We start from the raw sequence: 24,986 nt of genomic DNA, 5'->3' as shown, positions 1-24,986 counted from the left end.
GATACACTTTTGAGTGCTAGGTACAATAATCTATTGAGAAGTGAGAAGTATTTCTTTCCATAGTAAAAATCTAGCATTTGACAGTTGATATTGATTTGTGAAATCATCCATTTCCGATGTGAATCTCATCTTTTTAAATATTGTATGAACTTTGTGAAAACAGTCTATTAAATTGTGCGAATATATATTTCCCTTATTTTTTTAGCAATAGTCTTTATAAATGGTAGCATTTCTACCTGGGAATTTGAAAAATATCATTGCAGGTAAAGTGTTAATAAATTAGAAGGAGTCTGGAGCCGGAAAAATTACTTATTGACAGAGGAAAAGTGAGTAGTCAAATCGCAAATCGGAAATTTAGCAAAAAGTATTTATTGAAGTCGCGCCCTGTGAAATGCGCTAAAGGCGAATTCACACAAACATAATATTTTGTGTTTATATGCATTTTATTTTGAACGGAATTTTATCTTACGTTTTTTACTCCATGTTTTGTTTTACAGCAATTTATTCAACTTCAAATGTTGTTAATAATATTTCTTATTGTTGAAAAAGTTCACGAAAAAGACACTATGATATAAAAATAGTTGAAACGTAATTTGCACTATCACAATACACTACAATATATGATATTACTTTGAAAAAACGTTGGAATGTTAGATTCACATTTGTTTATGTACATTTAAAAAAAATTGTGAAGATACCTACATATAAATCGAGACAAAAAAATATTATGACTTGTATATATTTATAGAACAAATTTCTGATTCACTCTGACAAAAACTAAATTTGTTCGTGATATAGTCGAAAACAGGGTTCTAAACACAACCCAGGTTTATTCGGGCAAACAGGACAATGGTACAACGAAGCTTTTCGTTGTTTGGTAGTATTCCAGCAATGTTTATGCCTTCGCCTCTTTGTGTTTCCTGCACTATCCTTTTCACAGAAACTTGGTAAGTGAATTTTTGTTTTAGGTTGTTTCGGCAAGGTAAGCAGAGGTGGGCCAAGTAGTTTTCTAATTACCGATAGTCTAAAATCGTACAAGGACATTTTTGGATTTTCGGAATTATATAGATAATGTGCATTCAAAAGTATTTTTTGTAATAAATGATTGCCCAATTTTTTGCACCACCTTATAGTTTTACGTTGACACGGGTAATATGCCAACATCTGATCATGATAGTCGATTCTACTCATATAACGGTTGTACTCAATTATCAATGTTTTTTTACATAACTTTCCAAATCTATTGGACATGTCAGTTATATCACCATCGAATTCTGATGATATGGTAACTACTTCTCGACAGTATTTCCATGTTGTAACACATATACCCATATCCGTGTACTGGCTAATACATTCACCAGCTTTAAGTTTTTTATTGACAACTGTATCAGGATTGCTCCTTAGGGTTCTCGTGACAAATGTCTTATCTTGGAGTAAATTCTCAGTCAGTGGAACACTATTATAGTAGTTGTCCATGAAAACAGAATGACCGATTCCTGTTTTACCCTCAATTAATTTTCAGACAACTTTTTTGGTATGGTCTTTCCCCCCCAATTCCGTATCTGCTGATCCGCCATAAACAATAAGTTTTAGGGCCAAACCACCAGACACTCCGAGCATGTAAAGTTTGATGCCATATTTTGCTTTTTTGTCTTTCATATATTGCCGAATAATTAGGCGACCACGCCATAAAACCAACGATATATTATCAATACGATATTATCAAAATCACTACCGTCACTATCGTACATTTGGTCATCACTTTCTTCTACTCTTTGCCTTTTAGAACACGATGACCGATCAATTGTCAGTGGGGAAAAAAATGAAAATCACTATATCACTAAAACACAAGGAATCATATACACTAAAATGTTTGACAAAGTTTATATTCACACGGAATTTAGAAAAAAAATATGTACTCGGTATAAAAATACATAATTTACAAAATAATAAAAAAAGTGATAAAACAAAACCAATTTACATTTGGAAACAATATTTCAACAAAATATAATAAGTCGTTTGATGTACGTATTCCGATTACTCTAGTGTGAACAAGCCTTTACATGAGAGTTTCAATGAAATGTCCTGAAACGTCCGAACCGTGGCAAGTACTTACTAACACTGAAAGATTTTTTACAGTGCTAAGGGTGCTAAGACTAAATAACAACAATTGTAGACATGCTGTAGAATATTTTGTTGCTAACATTGAAATCAACACATGAACACGGCTGCCGTGATCGACGCGGGGCTACAATTTTTGTATGGACACGGAAGCCGTGTTCGATGCACCGAACGTGTTAATAATTAATAATTATAGTCGATAACTTACTAATAACTGTATGCTGATTTTGAAATAAAACTAAAAATTACTATTTTTTTTTTTATTTAGACACTTTTCATGCATATTTTAAGCATTTTTCATATATATTTCAAGCTTTGTATGTTGCATATAATCCGGTCTCTATTGATTACATTATGAATCAATAGGGTAAAAAAAATTTGCATGATAGGTACTCACTCTTCATGGGTTAGTTGAATTGTGGTCATCTGGTCAATGAATGCGGTGAGAATGGTCATGGTGAGCTTCGGTAGAGACCGCAGCACAGTGTTCTTAATGGCTATGGCGAAAGAGATGGCCATGAGAGCCTCGCACGCTCCTAGATTTTCGGTCCCTGCATCTTCTATGAACACCACGCGGAAGGGCGGAAGCGAGCCGATGTCCCGGAAGAACCTCTCGTCTGCCGTTATTGCATTGCTGTAGAAGGCTTTGTTGGGCCAGAGAAGGATCTCAGGGTGGATCCGGAATTGTTTGCGCAGTTTGCAGACACTATTCTCTCGCCATATTTTTATGGTCTCGTGCAGGCGGGTGAAAAGACTTAACGTGAAGCCCCTATCTCTTGCCGGCTAAAATATCCAAGAGAATGTCAATTAGGTGGCATCTAATAATCTTAAAGAATGTACCCATCTGATGATCATAAGTAATCTATTATTAGGAAACTGGCGAAAACACAGGGGGAGAGTTTTCAGGTTTAAATTCCCCCTCGTGGGAATGAAAAAAATACAAATTATTTAATTTAATGGAATATTACTTTTCTTCTTCGTCATGGACCTAATGACTGAGGATCGTAACCCGGATAATTTGGTTGTCAAACAGCTTTCTCAATAGGTCAGTCCTTCTCCTCAGCATTCTACAACACACATGAATTGATGCAACCATCTGAGGTAGATAAAACAGTGCACATATGGATACTAATAATCCTAATAATTAAGACTTAGTCTCCAACCACATTCGATAACCACTTGTGAATGCGACAGGTTGCAATAACCCATAGTTATAGCTGTACTGCCCTGCTAAGTAAAAAGACAGTGTTTTTGGTTGTTGTAAAATTGTTGTAGGAGAACCCAAGGTTTAAGCTACTTTTTCTCTTATATTATTTAAATTCTTGGATTATTTTGACATAATCTCTAAATAGATTTACACCCTGTTTACACGTGCATAAGTTATATAGATGTTACGTAGCCCAAGTCGTCATCTCTATACTCAAAGTGTAAATTGTCTGGGTATGGAGAATGTATGCAGAAAAGTGCGGGGATCTGCGGTTGAAGCAACGGGAAGCTATAAGTAGTGGTAAATGAAGAAGTCAGCGGAACCTACTAGATTTTGTTAACCCCGCCCCCTCCTGTCGCCTTAAAAATCAATAATCATTATGTATATTGTTTGAAATGGACCCCCATACCATTTTTCTGTGTGTGTGCCTGAAAGTAATAATTGGTTTTGATACCGGCCTTTCTCTGTCGAGGAGAATGGTGAAGACCGTATCACTAGCAGGCCAGAAGCGGGGTGGAATTGAGAGAAACGCACGTTGTTGCTTGGCAGTGTTTATTATATGTAGTTATGCAGGGTATTGTTGTTTATTGTTATTGGCCGTTTCCAGTAGCTTGTGCCAAGTCTGTTTGAATTTTATGGGGGGCGCAGACGAATTTGAAGTTCGGATTTTCAGTGGAGGTAGGCTCCGCTCGGTCTAGGGTTGCGAGGCCCGCGAAGAGTGGACGTAGGCTGTGGTGTTTTGGGAAAGTTGATGGTTCGGTCCGCCCTTTGAGGTGGTCTCCTGTGGGAGACCTTCATCTGGTATCAGTTTAATAGAATCAAATAGATGCGCTGACCTTTGAAGTAATATGCGAGGCGACATTTGTGTCGTCTCCGACCATGATGACATGAGGCACGTTCAGCAGAAGAGGCATCAGGGTTTCCACCTCTGTCGCTTTGCCCGCCTCATCAATCAAGCAAGCCACAAAGCGGCCTGCGAGCCTGAAAGAAAATAACCATAGTAGTAATATTAATTATTTAGGATATGTTCTTGGCATAACAAAAAGATAGCACTACACTTGACATAGCCAGTTTTAAAATGAAGATTGTCGATTGAACTAACAAGTGATTGAGTTGTCACTAAAGGCCGGTTCGGATTAGTCGAGTGAAGAGTAATTTAGTAACCCAACGTCTATGAACAGACAAATTTGGTCGAGTAATATTTTAGTAAAATCATTTGTCCATTTTGTTCTAATTTTTCAGTCGAGTAGCGGCCCCCACCACCTCTCACTAAATACCAAACAAGCCACGAGACAAGTCTGAATACGTTATCAGTCAAGTTCACTAGTTGTCGTATTTCTTCCTACAATTCTTCTGATATAGTCATTACAAATGAAGTTGTTAACATAATATTTATTTTCTATTGGCAATATATTTCTCAGAAGTGTTTTCAAATTATGTATGTTCAATAAAAAGAATGTTACATTCTTAAATCTTGTGAATTATTGGTTTTTTATTTTTGCTTTGTTACATTATGCTCTGTTCATTTTGACACACTACTTCTGTTCGGACACTTTTCAGTTACTAAATCATCTAGTGGTAACTACATTATTCGCCACTCAACTAAACTACTCGACTAATCTGAACCGGCCTTAAGGGATTCACATTTAGTCAAAGAGCTAATTTCGAAATCAAAAATGTCTTGGCTATGTCTATGGCTTTTAAGAAAACATAATGCATAATTGTTAATATAAACATAAAGCACAATGTCAGCTTATAATGTTGTATAAGAGTGGATAGAAATATGAGTGAAGATACCTTGGTTAAAACAAAATACATGCCGCTTCATTCAAAGCTCTGATTTTTCGTAAGTTCGAAATATTTTGATTAAGTAAACTATTTTTAATCAAATTAAAATCCATCGTATACGAAAAAGCAAGGGCATGGTTTTTAATAAATTAATTTAAAAAATATGTAATACGGAAGATTTCCGAATGTAGCATTATTTATTAAATATGAATCATTTTAAACAACCTCAGAAGTGTAGGTACATATTATTAGAAAAATATCGGTGTATGTACTTATGTACGCGCGTTAGAAGTTATACTTCTTTGGTGTAATAAAAGAAAATAAGCCATTACCTGAGTCTATTAATATTACAATGGATTAGGTTGATGAAAACGTACGCGATTCATCTGTGTCTCATATAGCACATGACAATAATTGTTATTTAATCATTGTATTGGACCAAAACTCATCTTTCGAGTTTTTATAATCGATTCAGAAGTGCCTATGATGAATTAATAAAAATCAAATTTTAATATATTTTTTGAATTATTTACCAACGCAACATTCACAAAATTTATTTATTTATTGATAAGTAATTTTACTCATAAATCTAATATATAAAAATTAATATTTGTGTGTTTGTGTGTTTGTTTGTTCGTATTTAATGCGTAGCCATACCGTTCATCCGATTGCGATAAAACTTTGTAAACTTATTGCTTGCACTTGCGGGAAGAGTATAGGCTATACTGATATATAAAAATGAATGTCTGTCTGTCTGTATGTCTGTCTGTCTGTGTGTCTGTCCCGTATGCGTTCCTATACCATTCATCCGATTGCAATGAAATTTTGGAAAGTGGTTGTATGCACACCCATGAAGGTTTCTGAATTAGAAAAATCATCATCTTCTTCTTCTTCTTCATTCTATTTTCTTTTATTCGTATGGTTCCTATAACATTCATCCGATTGCAATGGAATTTTGGTAAATGGTTGTATGCACATTCATGAAGGTTTCTGAATTAGAAAAATCATCATTTTCTTCTTTTTCTTCATTCTATCTTCTTTTATTCGTATGGTTCCTATACCGTTCATCCGATTGCGATGAAACCTTCGTCAGTTGTTGTGGTAACACCCGCAATGGTTTTTGTATTAGTACAACCATCTTCTTCTTCTTCTTTTTCTTCTATTCTATATTATTCTATTCGTATGCGTTCCTATTCCATTCATCCGATTGCAATAAAATTTTTGTCAATAATTGTGCCAACACCCGCGAAGGTTTCTGAATTAGTACAACCATCTTCTTCTTCTTCTTCTTCTTCTTCTTCTTCTTCTTCTTCTTCTTCTTCTTCATTCTATTTTCTTTTATTCGTATGGTCCCTATACCATTCATCCGATTGCGATGAAACCTTCGTCAGTTATTGTGGTAACACCCGCAATGGTTTTAGAATTAGCACAAGTATCTTCTTCTTCTTCCTTGGTTCCTATACCATTCATCCGATTGCAATGAAAATTTGGTAAGTGGTTGTATGCACATCCATTAAGGTTTTTTGAATTAGAAAAATCATCATCTTCTTCTTCTTCTTCATTCTATCTTCTTCTATTCGTATGCGTTCTTATACCATTCATCCAATTGCGATGAAAATTTGACCAGTTGTTGTGCGCAAGCCCGCGAAGGTTTCTGAATTAGTACAACCATCTTCTTCTATTCGTATGCGTTCCTATACCATTCATCCGATTGCAATGAAACTTTTGTGAGTTGTCGTGCGCACGCCTGCAAAGGTTTCTGAATTAGTAAAACCATCATCTTCTTCTTCTATTCGAATGTGTACCTACACCATTCATCCGATTGCAATGAAACTTTGGTGAGTTGTCGTGCGCATGCCCACGAAGATTTCTGAATTAGAAAATCATCTTCTACTTCTATTCTTATGCGTTCCTATACCATTCATCCGATTGCAATGACATTTTGATCAAGTGTTGTGCCCTTGCCCGCAAAGGTTTCTGAATTAGTACAATCATCTTTTTCTTCTTCTATTTGTATGCGTTCTTATGCCATTCATCCGATTGTGATGAAATTTTGACCAGTTGTTGTGCGCACGCCCGCGAAGGTTTTTGAATTAGTACAACCATCTTCTTCTTCTTCTATTCGTATGCGTTCCTATACCATTAATCCGATTGCAATGAAACTTTGGTGAGTTGTCATGCGCATGCCCACGAAGATTTCTGATTTAGAAAATCATCTTCTTCTAATATTCGTATGCGTTCCTATACCATTCATCCGATTGCGATGAAACTTTTGTCAGTTGTTGTGCGCACACTTGCGAAGGTTTCTAAATTATTATTATATAAAATACAAAGTTTGTTGTTTGTTTGTTCCATCCAATTTAATTTTTTTTTACTACATATTAATAACATTAAAAACGTTTTCATATTTTGGATTCGATTTTAATTTAGTGTTCTTATGTTTGACCTTTACTCCTATTAGAATTATTTTCATATTGCCATATTGTATTACACAGATATTTTAATATTAAAAAAATAATTACCTCTTATTATTTTTCAAATATCTAAGATAAATATAACCACGAAGTGACCCTGTGCGAAGCCGGGTACTTCAGCTAGTAATACATAAATATAGCCTCAAATCTTGATACACAATTTTTACAATGAAAAATAAATATACACTCCAATATAAATAAAGTTTTATTAATATAAATTAATTAACAGTGTAGAAATATTGGTTATGTTTACAACATGTGCTGTTTACTTGGTTGTTTTGAACGACTAACTAAATGACACTATGCGCATGCGCATCTACCCTCGAGACCGAAATGAATATAATCATAATAATAAATTATGTTGCATCGGCGCGCGCAACTTCCTTCTCACGCCAAACGTGTAACATCGGCGCACGCAACTTCGTCACACGCCAAAAATACACTCTGATCTGTTTTCCAAAACGCGCCAAAAGAAGTACAACTTAAAATATTTACATCATATGGACATATGGGATAATCTATTCTAATAGGTTTCTAATGTTATTAAAATTGTTATATAAAGGAAAATATTTCATTGGATTCTACGTTAATTGTATTTAAATATTTTTTATTTTGTATTAATTGTACCTTACGTTTAATACCTAATAAAAAGTTTTAACATGCATGCGATGATCACGAATATGGAATTATTTGATTTCAGTTATTAAATTTATTAATACTAGCTGAGCCAGCTGGCTCTCGCCAGTCTGTCTCTCGCCAGTCTGTCTCGCTAGGTCTTGCAGATGGCTTGGCGGTGTTGGATATAAATATAATTGTAAAGTATGCATAGACGGCGCCATAGTTTTCCCTTCGGGATGGATTTTCATTCACCTCAGACAGTTTGACATTTCGCTAATTTGTCAGTTTTACGATTTGCAAGTCGTCACTGCCAATATAAATTTGGGGTCGTATGCGTAGTCTATTCTGGAGTCTGGCCTTCACAATATCGTCTGACACCACTTCAGAGTGATAAGCCTAGCAGAACAGCTGGCAATCGCCGATTGCTACCACTGACATTGTCTAATATGTTTATATATTGCACTTTCTCATTCATACTTATTTGTTTTCGTTGAACCAAGAAAACATATTACACACGTTGTTGGTTAGTTTTTTATAATTCATTAAGGAGGGACATGCTCGTCGAAGGTCAAAATTGAGTTTTTATTGTATTTTCAAACCATGATCCTGGACACTCCTTAAACATTGTAGATAATCTATTTATATAATTTTGAAGCCTTATTATCCTTTATAGTTATTTTAAACATTTGATGACTGCATAAAGTATTTTTGTTACATAAAATAGTATTCTTTTAAACCTCTCGCTCTAATGTTTTAGAATATAGTCATATTTCGGTACATAACTGTGCAGTGGTGTTAAGATTTTTAACATTTATTAATTTTTAAACGCATTTATAAAACCATTATAAGTATAATTTATTACGAGATAATTTTTGTAAAATATTCACGATAAAAATTATATTGATAATCTCTGTGATCCCAAATTTGACAAGAATTAGGCATTTTATTATTCAAAAAATCGGCAAGATTAACACATTTGAAGATGATTCTAAAGATACTTATTATAAGCTATGTCTTTGACCATTCAAGTGTGATAAACATCTTATGAATAATGATTGCTTTATAATAATTATTGACCTAAGAATAAGGTAGTGTTTTTTTAAAATACGCCATTTCTTTTGTCATTCCCTAGTGGTTAAGCTACAACATACGGCCGTAGCCATAAATTGACAAACTATAATTAAAGTAGGGAGTAAAATTATGTTAACGCGCGTGTTTGACGTTTAGTATGTGCTATCTATGGTGGATCCACCCATCGCCACTACAGGATAGTCTAATTTGTCATACATTTAGATTACTGCGTTATAATACGTTTTATTTATTCAATGGGGGAAGATCCCATTAGATTGAAAAAATGTAAAAACTATTTCTCATAATGTCTTTTAAGATACTCGTAATTACACCCTGAAGCGCTGTTTCCATATGCTTTGCTTCGGAACAAAAATGGTATTTTATTTTAAAATTCTTTAAACTACTTAATATACTAATGAATAAATTCCTACATGCTAAATTTATTATTTAACAAATTATCTGGGTGGGGAAATAAAAAAAGTATTATTTTTATCATGTACAAAAGTGGAAAAAGTAGCAGTACATATTGTACCTAAATTGTGTAATAAAAATGTCATAATTGACTGTATTTCACTATAAGTATATTATATTTCACTTATAATAAGTGACGAATGATAAAATAGCAAAAAATATGCATAATAAGAAGAATTATTGGAATTTTATTTTTATTGAGTAGGTATTAATAGTTACTAATGATATAAAAGAAGAAGAAAGGTTACTGTAATTTTATATACTTACAATAATTATTATTATAAAATATATAAACATCATTAATTTTTAATTACCTACTTGTATTAAACGTCACATCAATTTCATTTACTTACCTAAGAGTAAAAATAATACAATTATTACTGAATCACGATAACTACCTATCTATTTTATATGGAAGTATGTGATACTTCGACGTTGATCTGACAATAGTATCTATCTGACATTTATAGTCAATTTTTCAGGGGGTTCAAAAAACTTTTTTTGTCGGTATCAGTATTATTTTTATTTTTCAAGTGAAATGATTTAATAATATTAGTACTAAAACAGTCATTTAAAGATGTATGGAAATTGTAATGTCATCATAAAATAAATCAAACAGATAGATAATATTTCTTTTTAGTATCTAGACACTTCGATGCATATAGACCAGCGCTCGAAATGGAGCAAAACGCACCGGAGCACCGTACCGGTTCGTGAATTTCCAGAGGATGGCGTTCCTGTTCGTAAGAACCCCGAGGATTGCGTACCGGCTCGTAAAATCCCCAAAGGACAGCGACGCCGTCTCATAAATTCCTTTGGCCTCGTTAGAATGTTATATTCCGGTTCAGATTTAATTGAAATTAAAGGAAATACCATAAACATCAAGTCATATTTTTTTTTATTAAAAATTAATTTTACTTGTTGAGTATCCCTGAATTATCAGTGACCCGTACTTAAAAGGACAAAATCGAGAAGAAGTAGGTAAACTTTCAAGACAATAATAAATTGTATTCAACTAAATTGGCCGAAATACTGTACTCCTACTCAATAGATCACAGGATTTTGCGGTAAGGCATTTCTAAAAACTTGGGTCATAAAACAATATTGTATTGAAAAAGGCCAGGCAAAGATTTATTGCTTTGTTCAATATATTGTGCAATAATGTCTATTGAAAAAGGAAGTTTTTTTGTTTCAGAAAAGAAAGGGTAGAAGTCGACCCTATTATTAATTTTTAAAACGAGACAACTATGATAAAAAGATTTATCTCTCTCCATGTTTGCATTTATCGGTAGGTATGAAAGTTTTTCATTTTCCTACATATTGTTTTTATAATGCAGTTAAGTTACATGCCTATATATATCGTAATAATCGTAAGTTAATAACGTAATAATTATAATCCACTCTGGAACTTTTAGACTTTCAATTGAAACACATTAAATTGGTACCTATTTGTATACCTACTGTGTAAAATAATTAATTTCTTAAATGTTGTACAAAAATAACACGGTAATTAAAAGTATGAATAAAACTACCTAGGTATCTACCCAGATAGGTATAGGGGTTATATCTATGCTACCAAAATTTTTGAACATTTTTATGGTCAATGAGGACAATTTTTTTTGTTCTAATAAAACAGAATTTTTAAGAGAGACAACCATAATAATTGTCAGATGAATTTGTAAGAATAAGAATAAGAAAGTATTTTAGCTAAATTATAGGTTTGACGCCATAATTTTGAGGTCAAAATTTTTGCATTTTGTAAGGCATATTAATATTAGTAGTTGTATGCAGCCAATGAGGTATCAGAATAGAGACATCGAAAAAATAAGACTCCTTAGTTTTCCAAATTTAATCATTTTAAGTTGTGGTTTTTCAGTGCCCATTACCTAACCTTCCTGTTCTACTCTAATTATTTTTTATATATTAATGATGAATTATTGAATTCGGTTGAATTATGAAGTTCGGCGGAAATACTTTGCAATGAAAAACTAAGTAATTACCGAGAGGAATAAAATAAAATAAGGGCAGGGCGACCTTCGTATAGCACTCGATCGTCCAAGGTTTAATCATACGCACGGAGAAATGTTGAAATAAATTAGGTAGGTACTTAAAATAATACATATTTAAATATCATCACTGCAGATTCTAGCAAGAAAATAAAATCAAAATATTTCCTTTGGGTCATGATTTTCAACAATCTCAGAAACCCATAAAATAGAAAAACATGATCCCACTAGTACAAATATTTTTCCATTTTTTTTTTAATATTATATAGGTATACCACCAAAGTAATTGCTTTAGGTAGTTAATAATTATCTATGTAGGTATATTTAATAAACAATGCTACATTCCAGTGGCGAAGGGTGACTTTTGGAAAGAGGTAAGCTGTGGAGATCAGAGAAAAAGAGCACACTTGTCAGGTAACTTACGGGAAATAAGAAGATAATACTTACGATATTACTACTGATGAATAGGTGCACACTAATGACAACGACACACTAGTCATAGGTTTCACCGCTGAATTTGTCAAATTATTTAAATCACTTATGGCAGTAGAATTCCACGCATACTTTCTTTACCAAACAATACGCATCGCCAACAAAAAAGTTTGTTTAATGTATAACTGCCAGTTAAAAACAAATATTTATTATATAAATTGTTGTGAAAATGTCTAATATAAGTTTTTTTGCTGTATTCAAATCTAAATGAACCCTTGGTAGGTCAAGCTTTGATAATTTTTAAATGCAATCGTTCGCACATTTTCTACCGGGACACTACACAATTTAATAAATACTTATATATTTAAAGCACTGGCGAATGATTTCGGTACAATATGAGATAATTTATCCACATTCAAAACACAGTAACGCAATGAATTTTGTATTATAAAATAAACCTTTATCACCGCTTTGAAATGTCAAAATGACATAAACTGTGAATAGCATGTTATGTTTGTCTATGACTGAAGTAAGCTAAATAATAATCGCGAATTAATACAATATTTATTTTTAATAACAATTTATAAATTATATGTGATCGAACACAATAGTTATTATTTTTTTTAATCATCCTTATTATTTATTATTTGCTTTTAAAGATAAGCATAGACAATAAACAAATCAACATTTCGAATAAGCTTGTCTGTTTACGCTTCCGAGTCTCGAACAAAAACGCAGACATGCATGAAGTTGGCAACTGAATTGCGGTAGAAAATTCGGCTTGGATTATTGTTGAAATAATTCTAAAAATAGCACTCACGTTGTGACGTTCCATCATTTATTTTTGATTCAAAACTTGACTAAATTAAAAGCTCTACTTATAAATAACGACGATAGATGGCAATCAATATTTTTATTATAACCTACAATGTCTTACAATATAGATATTTATTTATATAAATTAAATACTTGAAAATAGAAGGTAAGCTTTAAATAATCGCTTAGTATGGAGCCTTCGCCACTGCTACATTCGTATATTTTGTCTAATGAAAATATTTCTAATCTGCGAAACATCAAAATTTTAAAGGGCGGCAAAAGTGTGAGAAAATTATTTTTCAATCGTTTTATTAAAAATATATTTTATTCAGTTATGTAAACTGATATGATGATTGATGGGATATACAAAGTACCTATTTACGTTGCTTATTGCCAAATGGTGGCACTTACCACAAAGCGGCAAATCGAAGAGTTAAAGCGAAATATACCTACAAACATTACCTATATTCTTATTTAGGCACTTAAATCTCCGATATATAACTAATTAATCATTGTCGTATACTAAAATACCGAAAACATTGTCATAACAAAATAAATTAAACTTTTCTGGAAACATGTAATAATATATTCTTTTATTTTTCTATTCTTTATTGTAAATAAAGGAAGAAAATTTGAAGACAAAACCATTTGTTTCATGAATTTGTTTCAGGGATAATAAAAAAGTCGCCTGCATTTTTGTGTTTAAATAATTTTTATAAATTGTGCTAATTTGATCATTTGAAAACGCTTCGCATTATAATATTAATTTTATAAATTTTTTTTTTTTCCGACCATGTCCGATCCTAATAGGATCATATGGGCCTCCACAGAGTAGAGGTTTGTATTGACAAATTTTGTTTTTTTTACGAGAAATGGATGTCAGCCACTTGCTCAACCTATTAGGTCCATACCCTGACTCACACACAAATTGAAAAACAATATGTGTACTTGCCAGACCCAGGATTCGAACCCGAGACCCACGGCGTGATAGTTAAATTAAATAATTAAAATAGGTTCATAGTACCTAATCAATTATTTTATTTCTTTTAATATTTTTCCAATTAGATTCATATATGTTTATTTATGTTTGTATAATTATTATTGATGTATGTTTAAGTTAACTATTTTGTAAGTAGTAAGTATTATTAATATTTTAAAAAGTACTACTGAGCAGGTACTATAGTGTATTGCGGGTAGATTAAAAAATATATAATGTAGGTACATTATATAAACACTAAACGTAAACGTAAAAAAAAACAAATTATTTTGGTGAATAGAATATTATTCTTCATCAGGACCTCATGACTGAGGATTATGGCCTGAATGATTTTTGATGTCGAATAGCCTATAAACGGGTTGGACACACTCCTCTCGGCATTTTTAGTAGACCCGTGGCATCCATTTTTTGGTTTAACATTCCGATGAGGCATGTTTAAAAGACAAGACAGCGTGGACGACACAAACTAACACCAACGGTTCTAATAAATATTACAAACCACCGGTGATGATAACCACTGGTGGATGCAACAACTCGCAATAACTTATAAGTGAACGTTTAGCGCTATATTCAAAGGGTGGAGTGTCTGGGTAGGGGAATGTCCCTCTAAAAGTACGGTATTCCATATTTAAAACATCGGGAAATTATTTTATTTCCTCTGAACCCTTAAAGATCAATAGAAAAAAACATTCTGGATATTTTTCAAAATGGACCCTCCCCCAAACCAATTTTCTGTGTGCGCGCCTGGATATATAATCAATACATTTTGGAACATGTTATAGCGTTCCGGTTCGTGATATTTTCTATTTCGAGCACTGCTATAGACACCATTGTCCACGTAAAATTTGAGCATTTTATGATTTTTTTCGTAGAACAATAATATTTCCATTCGATCCGTCACTATTTTGTACAAAATACACCAATAACCTAGAATTCGCCAAAACTGCAGATAGATACTATTGTCAGATCACAGTCGACTTACTATAATATTGAGAAGAGCGTAATATGTACCTATATAATGTAGTTTCTTATTTATTAAGTCTGAAATTATTCAATTTATTGATAGAAATATTAAAATTATCTTCATCTTACAATAAATGTCTTGATTGAAATTGATTATTTATGGGTGCTAATAGAAATGTCACATTTTTCGATTATTCCTGCATATTCTAAATTTGAATTCTGACACGTCAAATGAAAACGTTCAATAGTCTATTAGTTTGACAGATAAAAAACAGTGACGTCGTTTTAGATTATAGTTTTGTAGTAATTAGTGAGGAAATATGCATTTATTTCTTGTAGCACGCCAATGTGCCGCTTACAGATTTGAATAGTTTTGTGGAATATTAATTTAGATTTGTGAAATTTCGATTATATAGAAAGTATTAAGCGACATTATAATTGATTTGTGGTAGATGGCCAGCAAGATGCGAAAATGTATGGTGACGGATATGAAACGCGATTTAAAAACGATATTATCTGTGATTGTGTCGAGTTTTATCAGATTGTGCCGGATTCAAATGGAAGTAGATTCGGGACTCCAAAAATTGAAGTGAATTCCTTTAATAATCAACAAAATGGTATTTAAATAAAAAATATGGTGCGTTTTCCAAAATCTCTTAGGATAATAATATATAGGAGGTTAATTTAACCATCAAAAACACAATTCATTCAACCCGAAAAATATCGTACAAAATTAAAACAATAAAAATATATGACGAAATGATATTTTTTTGTCACTCACTGTAAAATATAATAGATTTAATTTGAAATATTTCACCCCCTTAGAAATTATTAAACAACAATTTAAGTTATTAAGTACCTACAAAGAGTTTTTAAACGATGTAAGAGTACTTACAAGACTTTTCGGAAATATAACAATTGAGTAGGTGCTGCAATAGTTAGGTTTTTTCATGTATGCAATAATAATTATTTAGAACCCAACCCATCACCTTGATCGATCTAGTGCTCGATTAAGGCCTCCCTTATTTTATTGCATCTCTCACGGTACCTGCTTAGTTTTTCACTGCAATGTATTTCCACTGAACTTCATCAATTCATATTTATATAAAATTTAAAGTTTCATTACGAAAAACAATTGCCTATCACTGCTGTATTGATCAGAAACATGCTCAAGAATTTCAACCCTCGGTAGGACAGATATAGTATACCTATCTCAGTTGTTGATACTATAGGTAGGGCACATAGTTTTATTCACACTTCTACCATTTTTACTATGTTATTTAATAACAAATTAAATATTTTACACATTAAAGATATAGGCAAGTCTGAGATTAAAGAATAAGGTAGGTATTTAATGTGTTTCAATCGAAAATTTAAAAATTCCAGTGTGGATTATAATTAGTACGTTATTAACTTACTATATTTAGGCACGTACCTTAACTTTATTGAAATAATGTGTAGGTACTTGCAAAAAAATATGTTTCTCGTTTTATAAATTAATACTACAATAATATGTACCTACCTACATTCCAATGTAAAATAGCTTCGACCCTTACCTACCTTACAATCCTAAAAATCTTTTTTTTGAATATACATAATTGTACATAAAGGGGACAAGGCAATAAATCCAGTGCATTTATTTGTATACAATTTTATTGTTTTATCACCATTGATGCGAAAATGTCTATTGGTGCATTTTGAAGGCCATACAGTATTGTCTTGAAAAAATGTTATTTCTCAAATATTTTGTTTTACACTATCACTATTTCAAAAAAAACTTAAGTATGTACCTGAATGAATGGGTCATTGGAAATCCAGAGATTCTAAACAAGTAAAACTATTTTTTAATAATAAAAATATAATTTATATTTATGTTTTATATTATTATTTATCAATTTTAATTAAATCCGAACTGGAACGTAATAATATTAAGTAGGAGGCTTGAAGATTTTACGAACCGGTACGCTATCCTTGGGATTTTTACGAACAGCAACGCCATCCTCGGGGAATTCACAAACCGGAGCTATGCTCCGGTGCGTTCTAGTCCATTCCGAGCGTTGGGCTTTACCGTATGAGCCTCGCCCATTTCATAAATTGAAGCAGACAGTAAGTCAGGTCTCAAGGACAAACACCATCAAGGTACATAAGAAAAACTTTGGATTATAGCAGTCCTTTGTTTGCATGTGTTAGTAACTTGGATTAACTATGACTATATCTATGTGTATGTAAATCCTATTAGAGACAGATAGCATTACTGCTTAGTGAATAAATAATAATTTATTATCTCTGTTCACGGTTGGTATTTTTTACTATAGTATTTAGTAGTATGTTGGTATTTCTTAAGCTTAAAATAATCGCCTAGTATGGAGTATTTGCCACTGAGGTCTGTAGATGTAATCTTAAAATAATATCTTATGATTTAAGGGTAAGTAAGAAAAATTACATTTGTAGTTTATGTAATCCGACACTGGCGAGAGTTGTGATGATGATGTTGGCGTCCATGAGGATCTGCTTCTCCTCTTGCTCGATCATGGCCAGCAGAGCAGGGGTAGAGGTGAGGCCAACCTTCTGGGTACGTATTTTCTTCTCAAAGTAGTTTATCTGCTGCTTGAAGTATAACTGCTCCCACGCATTATTCGACATACACTTCGATGCCGCCCTCGTATGATACATCAGCATCGCCGCATTCAGCACTGCCTGTAACATAACAACATCACGATACAGTCTATCAAATCATCTGAATCCCATCCAAAGTGTCATTCTCACCATGTATTTAATTGCCCACATACCCATGATCTCTTTAGAATCTGACATAGTAAAAAAAAAACAAAACCTTACATATATCCAAGTGTCCACCATTATTTTCGGCTAACTATCATTTGAAGGCAAAAACAGGCTTATCGCATTTTTTCGTTTTCGAGATTTAAATGCCAATTTGTTAAACAGAGGAAGTGCTCAAGAATGGGAACTACTAAAATCGATTTCATTGCTTCATAAATGAAGGGAGACGAAAGTGTAGTCAAGGCAACAACAAATCAGCACATTGTGTATGAAACTGCACAAAAATGTAGGACAAGGCCTGAACAAAAATGAACCATAAGTGCGAGTGAGAAAGTATTCGGCACCCTTATAATCTCCGCGACGTGTGCTAGAGTAAGATAAAAGATTAACAGATGTGCAGAAGATTTTGTTGTCTTGATTTTGTGTTGCTAAAGTTGCTATTTTTGTATTAAATATAAAGGTAGTGGTAAATATTTTTCGTTAAGAGTGGGTATAACAGGAGGCAGTGTGATTCATACTTCAGTCTTGGAGAATCCACAGAGCGAGTACCACGTCATTTTAAATCAAATTTAGAGCAAAATCCCTGGTCATCGAAGATTTTATTTTAAAAATACAATAATAATATTATTGTCGCTAGAGCAATTCTTTGCAATGATTTATTAGGTGCCTTAAACGCTCTCGCCAGGCGGCGGAATGGAAACAATGTGAAAAATAATAACAGTATATGGGGTGCCTATACGATAATATTTATTTTTAGGCGTTATAAATAATTATTTCGTGCATTGGCTTTTAATACTCAACCAACAAAATACAATAATGGTACCTACTCGTACCTATTGTTTCACTAGTACATATTATATTATAAAAGTAATTGCGTTACTAGTTTGTAAAAGTGTCTCTAAACTCGGGTACATCACTAGAAATATTGTACGTTTTTTTTAAATATGCATTAGAATTAAACAATACTTACCTATTTTTTAAAAAAATAATTATGTAGGTCTTACACATTAAAAATAAATACTATTCATTAATTATGTTTTTTGGATAGCACATGAAATAAAAATGTAGGTAGATATGCATTTCAACATCCTTCGTATGTTTAATTCTCGGACAATTTCAGGTTAAAAAGTTATTAATATATTATTAAGTTTATATTGTGGTAACCACATAATTGAAAATGTCACCATCATATTGGTTTCAATACTTTCTCCCAAACAGTTGATTAACAAATTGAATTTAGTAACATTTACGTACCTACCTATATTAGAAGATATTATTTTTTGGTCACCCCATTCTGTCTTCACGTCGACCGTGTTTATGATTTAAATTTAATTTAGAGACCATTTACATTTGACACAAGCATTGTCGGCGACCTTTGTATATTGCTAGTAGACCAACAATTCCGGACCACATATAAAAAAATCATATTTTCAATTCTCAAGGGCAATTCTGTAGAGCTTACCCTTAATTGAGTAGTAAAGATGGTGGTGTGTGTTGTATTAAAATGTGGTAGCCGCACTGATAAGCAAGAAGATGGTATTACGTTTCACAGGTAAGTTGATACATGTTCGTGATAATTTATTTGTATATTATTATATATTTTAATATCAAGTGACCTAGTGTTTTTTTTAAATAAATTAAATTATGGATATTTTACCTAATGGTTGCATTTTGACAGCTTAAAAATACTATATAACGTAAAAAAATAGAAAATTATATTTTAATTCTGAGCGTCTAGCGAAATGGTCTATGTCTCAGAACATTTTGTATACGAATACGTTCGCTCGTCCACAAACCAAACGCACGGCAAGCAGCTTCATTTATGCGTCAATTACATTGAGCTACTTTACGAGCTGTTTGTTGGCGAATTTAAAAGCGGGCGATTCAGCTACTGGGATTATGATGATGACACACAAAACTTTCCATTCGCTGTGAAGCCGCAAGCCAGCAACTATTTTGACAGAACGTAGTTCGTTTTTTTACCGGGAGGTTGCTACTGCGCTGTACTATGCAGACACAGTAGGCCCACACGCCAGCGTGTAGCGTGTAAAATTGACCGGCTTTCGACTTTTCTCGGTAGAGTGGTTACAATCTGCTTGTTAGCTTGTTTGATGATTACACTGGGTGACTTTACAGGCAGATTGTAAATTCACCAACAAACAGCTCGTAAAGTAGCTCAATGTAATTGACGCTTTAGCAATGCAATGGGTGGCGTCTAGATGTATCCATAGTCTAAGATGTAGGATATGTTTTTATTATTTTTTTTTTCTTTTCTTATATTTCAAAATAAATGAGAAAACATTATATAACTTCTTTTACTTAATATCAAACCGATTTCCCAACCATTAACGATTTCATTCTTCTTTTTGCTCTCCTGCAAAATTATCATTTTGTCAATAAGCCTGTTTTTGCCGTGTACCCTTCATTTACGTTGCTGAAACAAGCACTATTTGCCAATCTTCATAACAAAGAACAAAATTTTGCTAGTAAAATCCATGCACATATTCTAACATTTACAGTAATTGTACCTATCAGATATTTATGTAGAATATGCATTTCTTATGCGGCCGAAAATCGTTCATATAATCTATAGCTCCACCCAACATAGTGGTCACACAAGTGACAGCTGTCAAAATGAATATATTTTGTATACAGAAATCAAGTAAATATAGTATTGAATGTAGTTTACTCATTTCTATTGAATCAAAGTTGTATAAAGTACCGATAATCTATGCAAATGTGAGTGATTTTGTGTCAATTATGTACTATACTATAAAATTATTAAAACTATCCAAACCAGCTTGACATTTTTTTTTGTACGCACGTGTTAAATTAGTTGTCTTTGACACAGTGTTGCAATTCTAATACAGGTTCCCCTCATTCATAGTGAATGGAATCGCCCACATACAATCAGATTATTTGGCAGTTATCGAAAAATTTTACATAATAAGTGTAGACAGGCAAAGCAGGGTAAACAATGTAGGTTCTATTTTGCAACACAGAACACAATAACATTATATCACTTTTATTTTATGTATGATGTTTCTTTTGTTTGATTTATTAATAAAGTGTTTTCATGTTTCAACTTATGTCGCTCATGCGACCGTGCCTACAATGTATCCCCCGCGATCAACTATCATGGGCCCCACATCCTCAAGCGGGCCCCCAGGCTAGGATCTTTGGCGGGCCCCCCTACCTATCGCTAAGGATAAAGGCAGTGTGACGCTCTACAGTCCAAAGTACAGCTGCAAATAATGTACGCGGTAAAATTAATGTGCATATTTAGTATTTTTTTGTATACTTTAATATATACATTCGAATTATTGAGTTGTCAAGTATCTTACAGCCATATAATTTTAAATGATAATATTGCCGAAAGAAAATAGCGCCGCAGCCGACTTTTTTTTGCTATTAAAGGATATTTGTGATATGTGTTTATCTCACGTATATGGTCGACTCGCCACGCCGGGGCCCTCATGAGGCCCCCGGGCCCCCAGGCTAGAGCCCTGTCAGCCCCCCCCTTGTTGGGACCATTGACACCATATCCGCAGTAGTAAAGCAACCATAAAATTATTTAAAGATAACTTTAAATATAAATTTATTATTATTAAATTTGTACAATAATTATTGTAGTTGATACCAGATGGAAGTCTCCCACAGGAGACCACCTCAAAGGACGGACCGAACCATCAACTTTCCCTTACACCACAGCCTACGTCCACTATTCGCGGTTCTCGCAACCCTCGGCCGATTAGAGCCCGCCTCAAAAATCTGAAATTCAAATTCGTCAGCGCTCCCGCCAAAACAGACGCGGTCTGTCGAAAACGGCCGCTCGCGCCGCCACTAGTCAATCCGTCGGTAAAACAGGGAGGTTCCCGACCTACGGACGAACATGACGCCGCCTGACAGTTGGACACGCGAGAAAAATCTCTTTCTCTTACATCAGACGCCGAATCAACAGCATCGACCGCAAAAGCTCTCTCTCGTATCGGACGTCGACCAGCCAGCATCTCTCTCGCCTTGGACGCGAAGCCAAGACAGCATCTCCAAGTCTCGAGCAACAACCAGCCAAGAAGACCGCGTCGGCACCAAGCAAGCATCAAGCTAACCGCCTATACCCTGCATAGCGATATAATGAACTGCCAGTAACAACCTCAACGTGCGTTTCTCTCAATTCCACCCCGCTTCTGGCCTGCTAGTGAAACGGCCTTCACCATTCTCCTCGACGGAGAAAGGCCGGTATCATAGTTTTCACACTTTTACATAGGTATGCCTATTAAAAAATTATATTTTTTTATAAAATGGCTGCACTTTCGATTGCAAAGGCGACATTGTGGTTTCAAACATCGTTTAACAGATAGTGACTTAATGTCTTAAGTGTGAGTAAATAATAAACAACTGTCAACGATGTAATGAGTTCATAATTAATTAATTTAACATAATACCCCGTTTCCACGTATTTACTGCTGAGAAGAAGAAGAACAAGAAAATGCACGTTTAACCAAATATTATCGTGCACGTTGCGAGATTGAATGCATGGATCAAAAAAATACAGCAGCTTCTGAATTTTCACGTGACAGTTACAGCTTGTGAGATATCTGTAAAAAAAAAACGAACTACACCGCGCAATTTTGATGTTTACCTATTTTCACAATCAGTCAAATAGCAACATAAAATGACAACAATGCGTCTCACTTACGCTTGAAGAATGAGATTGGGATGACAGTCAGCACTTTTACGTCTAAACAGTTATTATCACAATAATTGAATAATAATTTACACATTATTGGTGGCAGTAAGTCCATGCATGTGTAGAAGTGGTTTAAGTTCGTCATCTTTCCATTTGACCTTCAATGCATATATTAAAGAATAAGAATATACACAAACCACATTGTCGGCAACAGGCTGCAGGCTGGAGTGGTGAGGGATACCAATGTTCTCTTTGGCCAGCTGTTTGGAGCTGATGTTCAATGACACCTCGCTCATCGCATGATCATGCCCGACTCGAATGATGCTTATCTTTCCATTAGCTGCAATCCAAACAGCATTTAAACACCTGCACATCTATTCTATACACAATACAGTGAAACAACGATTCTACGGGTTTCAAGGGACCCTAAGGAAAAAACGATAAATGCGGGAAACGATAAATGCGGTATATATAAAAACATTTTTTTTCATCTTGAATTATTTTCAGTTTCTCAGCTAGAGTTCTAGTTTTCTTCATGGGGGCATTTTAGTTGCGACTTCGAAAAATTTGTGATACAAGATGCGAGGCAAGCCTGTCATCTAAATGTATCATGAAACAATTCTACCAAAATATTCAACAAAAACAGTCAATCGGGATAATATTTGTGACAGGACCATATTATTTAGACGATAGATTGAGGAAAACGATTAATCGGGGAACGATTATTTAACATTGTTCTTATGGGTGTTAGGTGGGACTTTCAAAAATGAACAATCCATGCGGGAATCGATTTATGCGAGAACGGTAGATCGAGGTTCCACTGTACTGCTTTCGGCCGCTACGGCAGCTATCTAGGGTAGGTTTGTATCGAAGTATTAGCACTTATTGTAACAATAAATTAGAATAAGTTAGCCGTCTAAACAGTCAAAACTGTCAATCTCACTCTAAAATTTAACACAACCAAGAGAGGTGCTGTTAAAACATAGCACTTATTGTAACAATTACAACTACTTATTACAGCCTACCTCCTCCCTTCGCTACCGGTATGTAGTTACATGTTTGAATCTTTTCTCATGCATAAATAGGTGTCTGACGATTTCAACATTTGCACCTGTTTAATTCTCAGCGTCTCAAATTTAGCTAGTCTACTGATGAGTCACGTATGTTTCGGAACAAATTTTTAACCAAATTGTTCGGCTATCAGTTTTACAAAACTTACTTATGATTTCATCAATGCATACTTACTTTTGGGAAAATAACACTTCATATTGAGAATTGTCAATACAATATTGTCAACTGAAGCATTGCTATGAGCGCAGATTAATACTTTCCTCCCTTTGTCAGTCAGATTTTTTTTGGCGCTGAAGAATTCCATTGCGAAAGAACAAATGAAGTGTGTCTTTCCTGAAACAAAGACAATTTCATCAGTAGGAGAATAATTGAATTATCATCAAATCACTTCAGAAACACTAGTCTCATCGAAAGATCAACTTTGACATTTTGTTTTGGTTTCTAATAGGAGCTTAAGACTTGGTTCAGACATAGCGGATTCCATGCGGTTTGAACCGTGCAGAAATTGATAGCAGTTTAGAAAGACGCGATTTCTGCGTAGAAACCGACCTCGGAGTTTCAGTGTTAACATAGAAGTCGAAGAAACAATATCTCGAGCCTAATACTATAAGGTTCTAAGTGTTCATCTTTGAGAAAACAAACCCTACAATGAAGTTGTATTCTAAGCTGCATCATTGTTTCTTTTGTTTCACCAAGGACAAACACTTACAACCTTGTAGTTCTACACTCGCGGTATGTTTTTGGGTGCTCTAAAAAATAAATCAAAGAAAAAAGCAGTATTGGGTGCACCTGATACACATTGTGTGCGGGAGACTAATAACAACAATACGGATAATAAAAATACAACCCATTTCAGAGTATTTCAGAGCAAAGTTTTTATCCGTTTACAAATCATCACCCGCAAAGGAAATGTTGAGATAGGCTTACATTTATGACCACTTTACAGCTTCAGCTGTATATCCCAAATTGAGAAAGTTTTAACCAACATTGTTTAATTATTCTAGAATGTCAATAAAATTATTCTACGAATTAATAATTACTCTTATAAGGGATAGTATGTCACCAGAATATTTCTGCTCTGATCTGAATATAATCAATAGCAATAAACAATTGAGCCCATATCCGGAAAACAAGCGTTATCGTGATAATGCTGTTTTTTGGTAAATCGGTTTAAATTACGCTGCATACACCTATGCATGCACTCCGGGATCCATTTTTTAGCAGTTGACTAGCGGATTGCTGTTCCGCACGGACAGTTGTGAACAAATATATAGATGCTAGTACAAATCGGATCCACGTGGAATCTGTCATCCTTGAACCGAGTTTTACACCTGCATGAATTTAATATAAACCAACGATAAAAATTTGAAGGCATATCGACTGCATAATCTGAAAACCAGCCAACTGCACTTTTGACCAAAAATGAGATTTTGATGGCATTTTGTTATAAAGCATGTTTTCTATGCTCACACAAAACAGG

At 33.8% G+C, this 24,986-nt stretch overlaps 1 protein-coding gene across 4 annotated transcripts in view; it reads right to left on the bottom strand.

Annotated features, from left to right (window-relative positions):
- LOC147063308 (uncharacterized) overlaps positions 1-24,986 on the bottom strand; it is a 42,062-nt gene that overhangs the window by 5,497 nt on the left and 11,579 nt on the right. For all 4 annotated transcript variants that reach the window (XM_085959650.1, XM_085959652.1, XM_085959651.1 and 1 more), the window contains exons 3-7: positions 23,681-23,839; positions 22,633-22,775; positions 17,408-17,661; positions 4,165-4,309; positions 2,519-2,904 (exon numbers count right to left, since the gene is read on the bottom strand). In XM_085959650.1, the coding sequence (XP_085815776.1) occupies positions 2,519-2,904; positions 4,165-4,309; positions 17,408-17,661; positions 22,633-22,775; positions 23,681-23,839 (1,087 nt within the window). The remainder of the gene's footprint in view (positions 1-2,518; positions 2,905-4,164; positions 4,310-17,407; positions 17,662-22,632; positions 22,776-23,680; positions 23,840-24,986) is intronic.

Source organism: Rhyacophila brunnea, unplaced genomic scaffold, assembly GCF_057557595.1.
Source record: "Rhyacophila brunnea isolate RB1 unplaced genomic scaffold, BYU_Rbru_1.0 scaffold_9, whole genome shotgun sequence".
NCBI classification, from domain to species: domain Eukaryota; kingdom Metazoa; phylum Arthropoda; class Insecta; order Trichoptera; family Rhyacophilidae; genus Rhyacophila; species Rhyacophila brunnea.
Note: the sequence above shows the minus strand (reverse complement) of the source record. Positions and strands in the feature narration are given on the sequence as shown.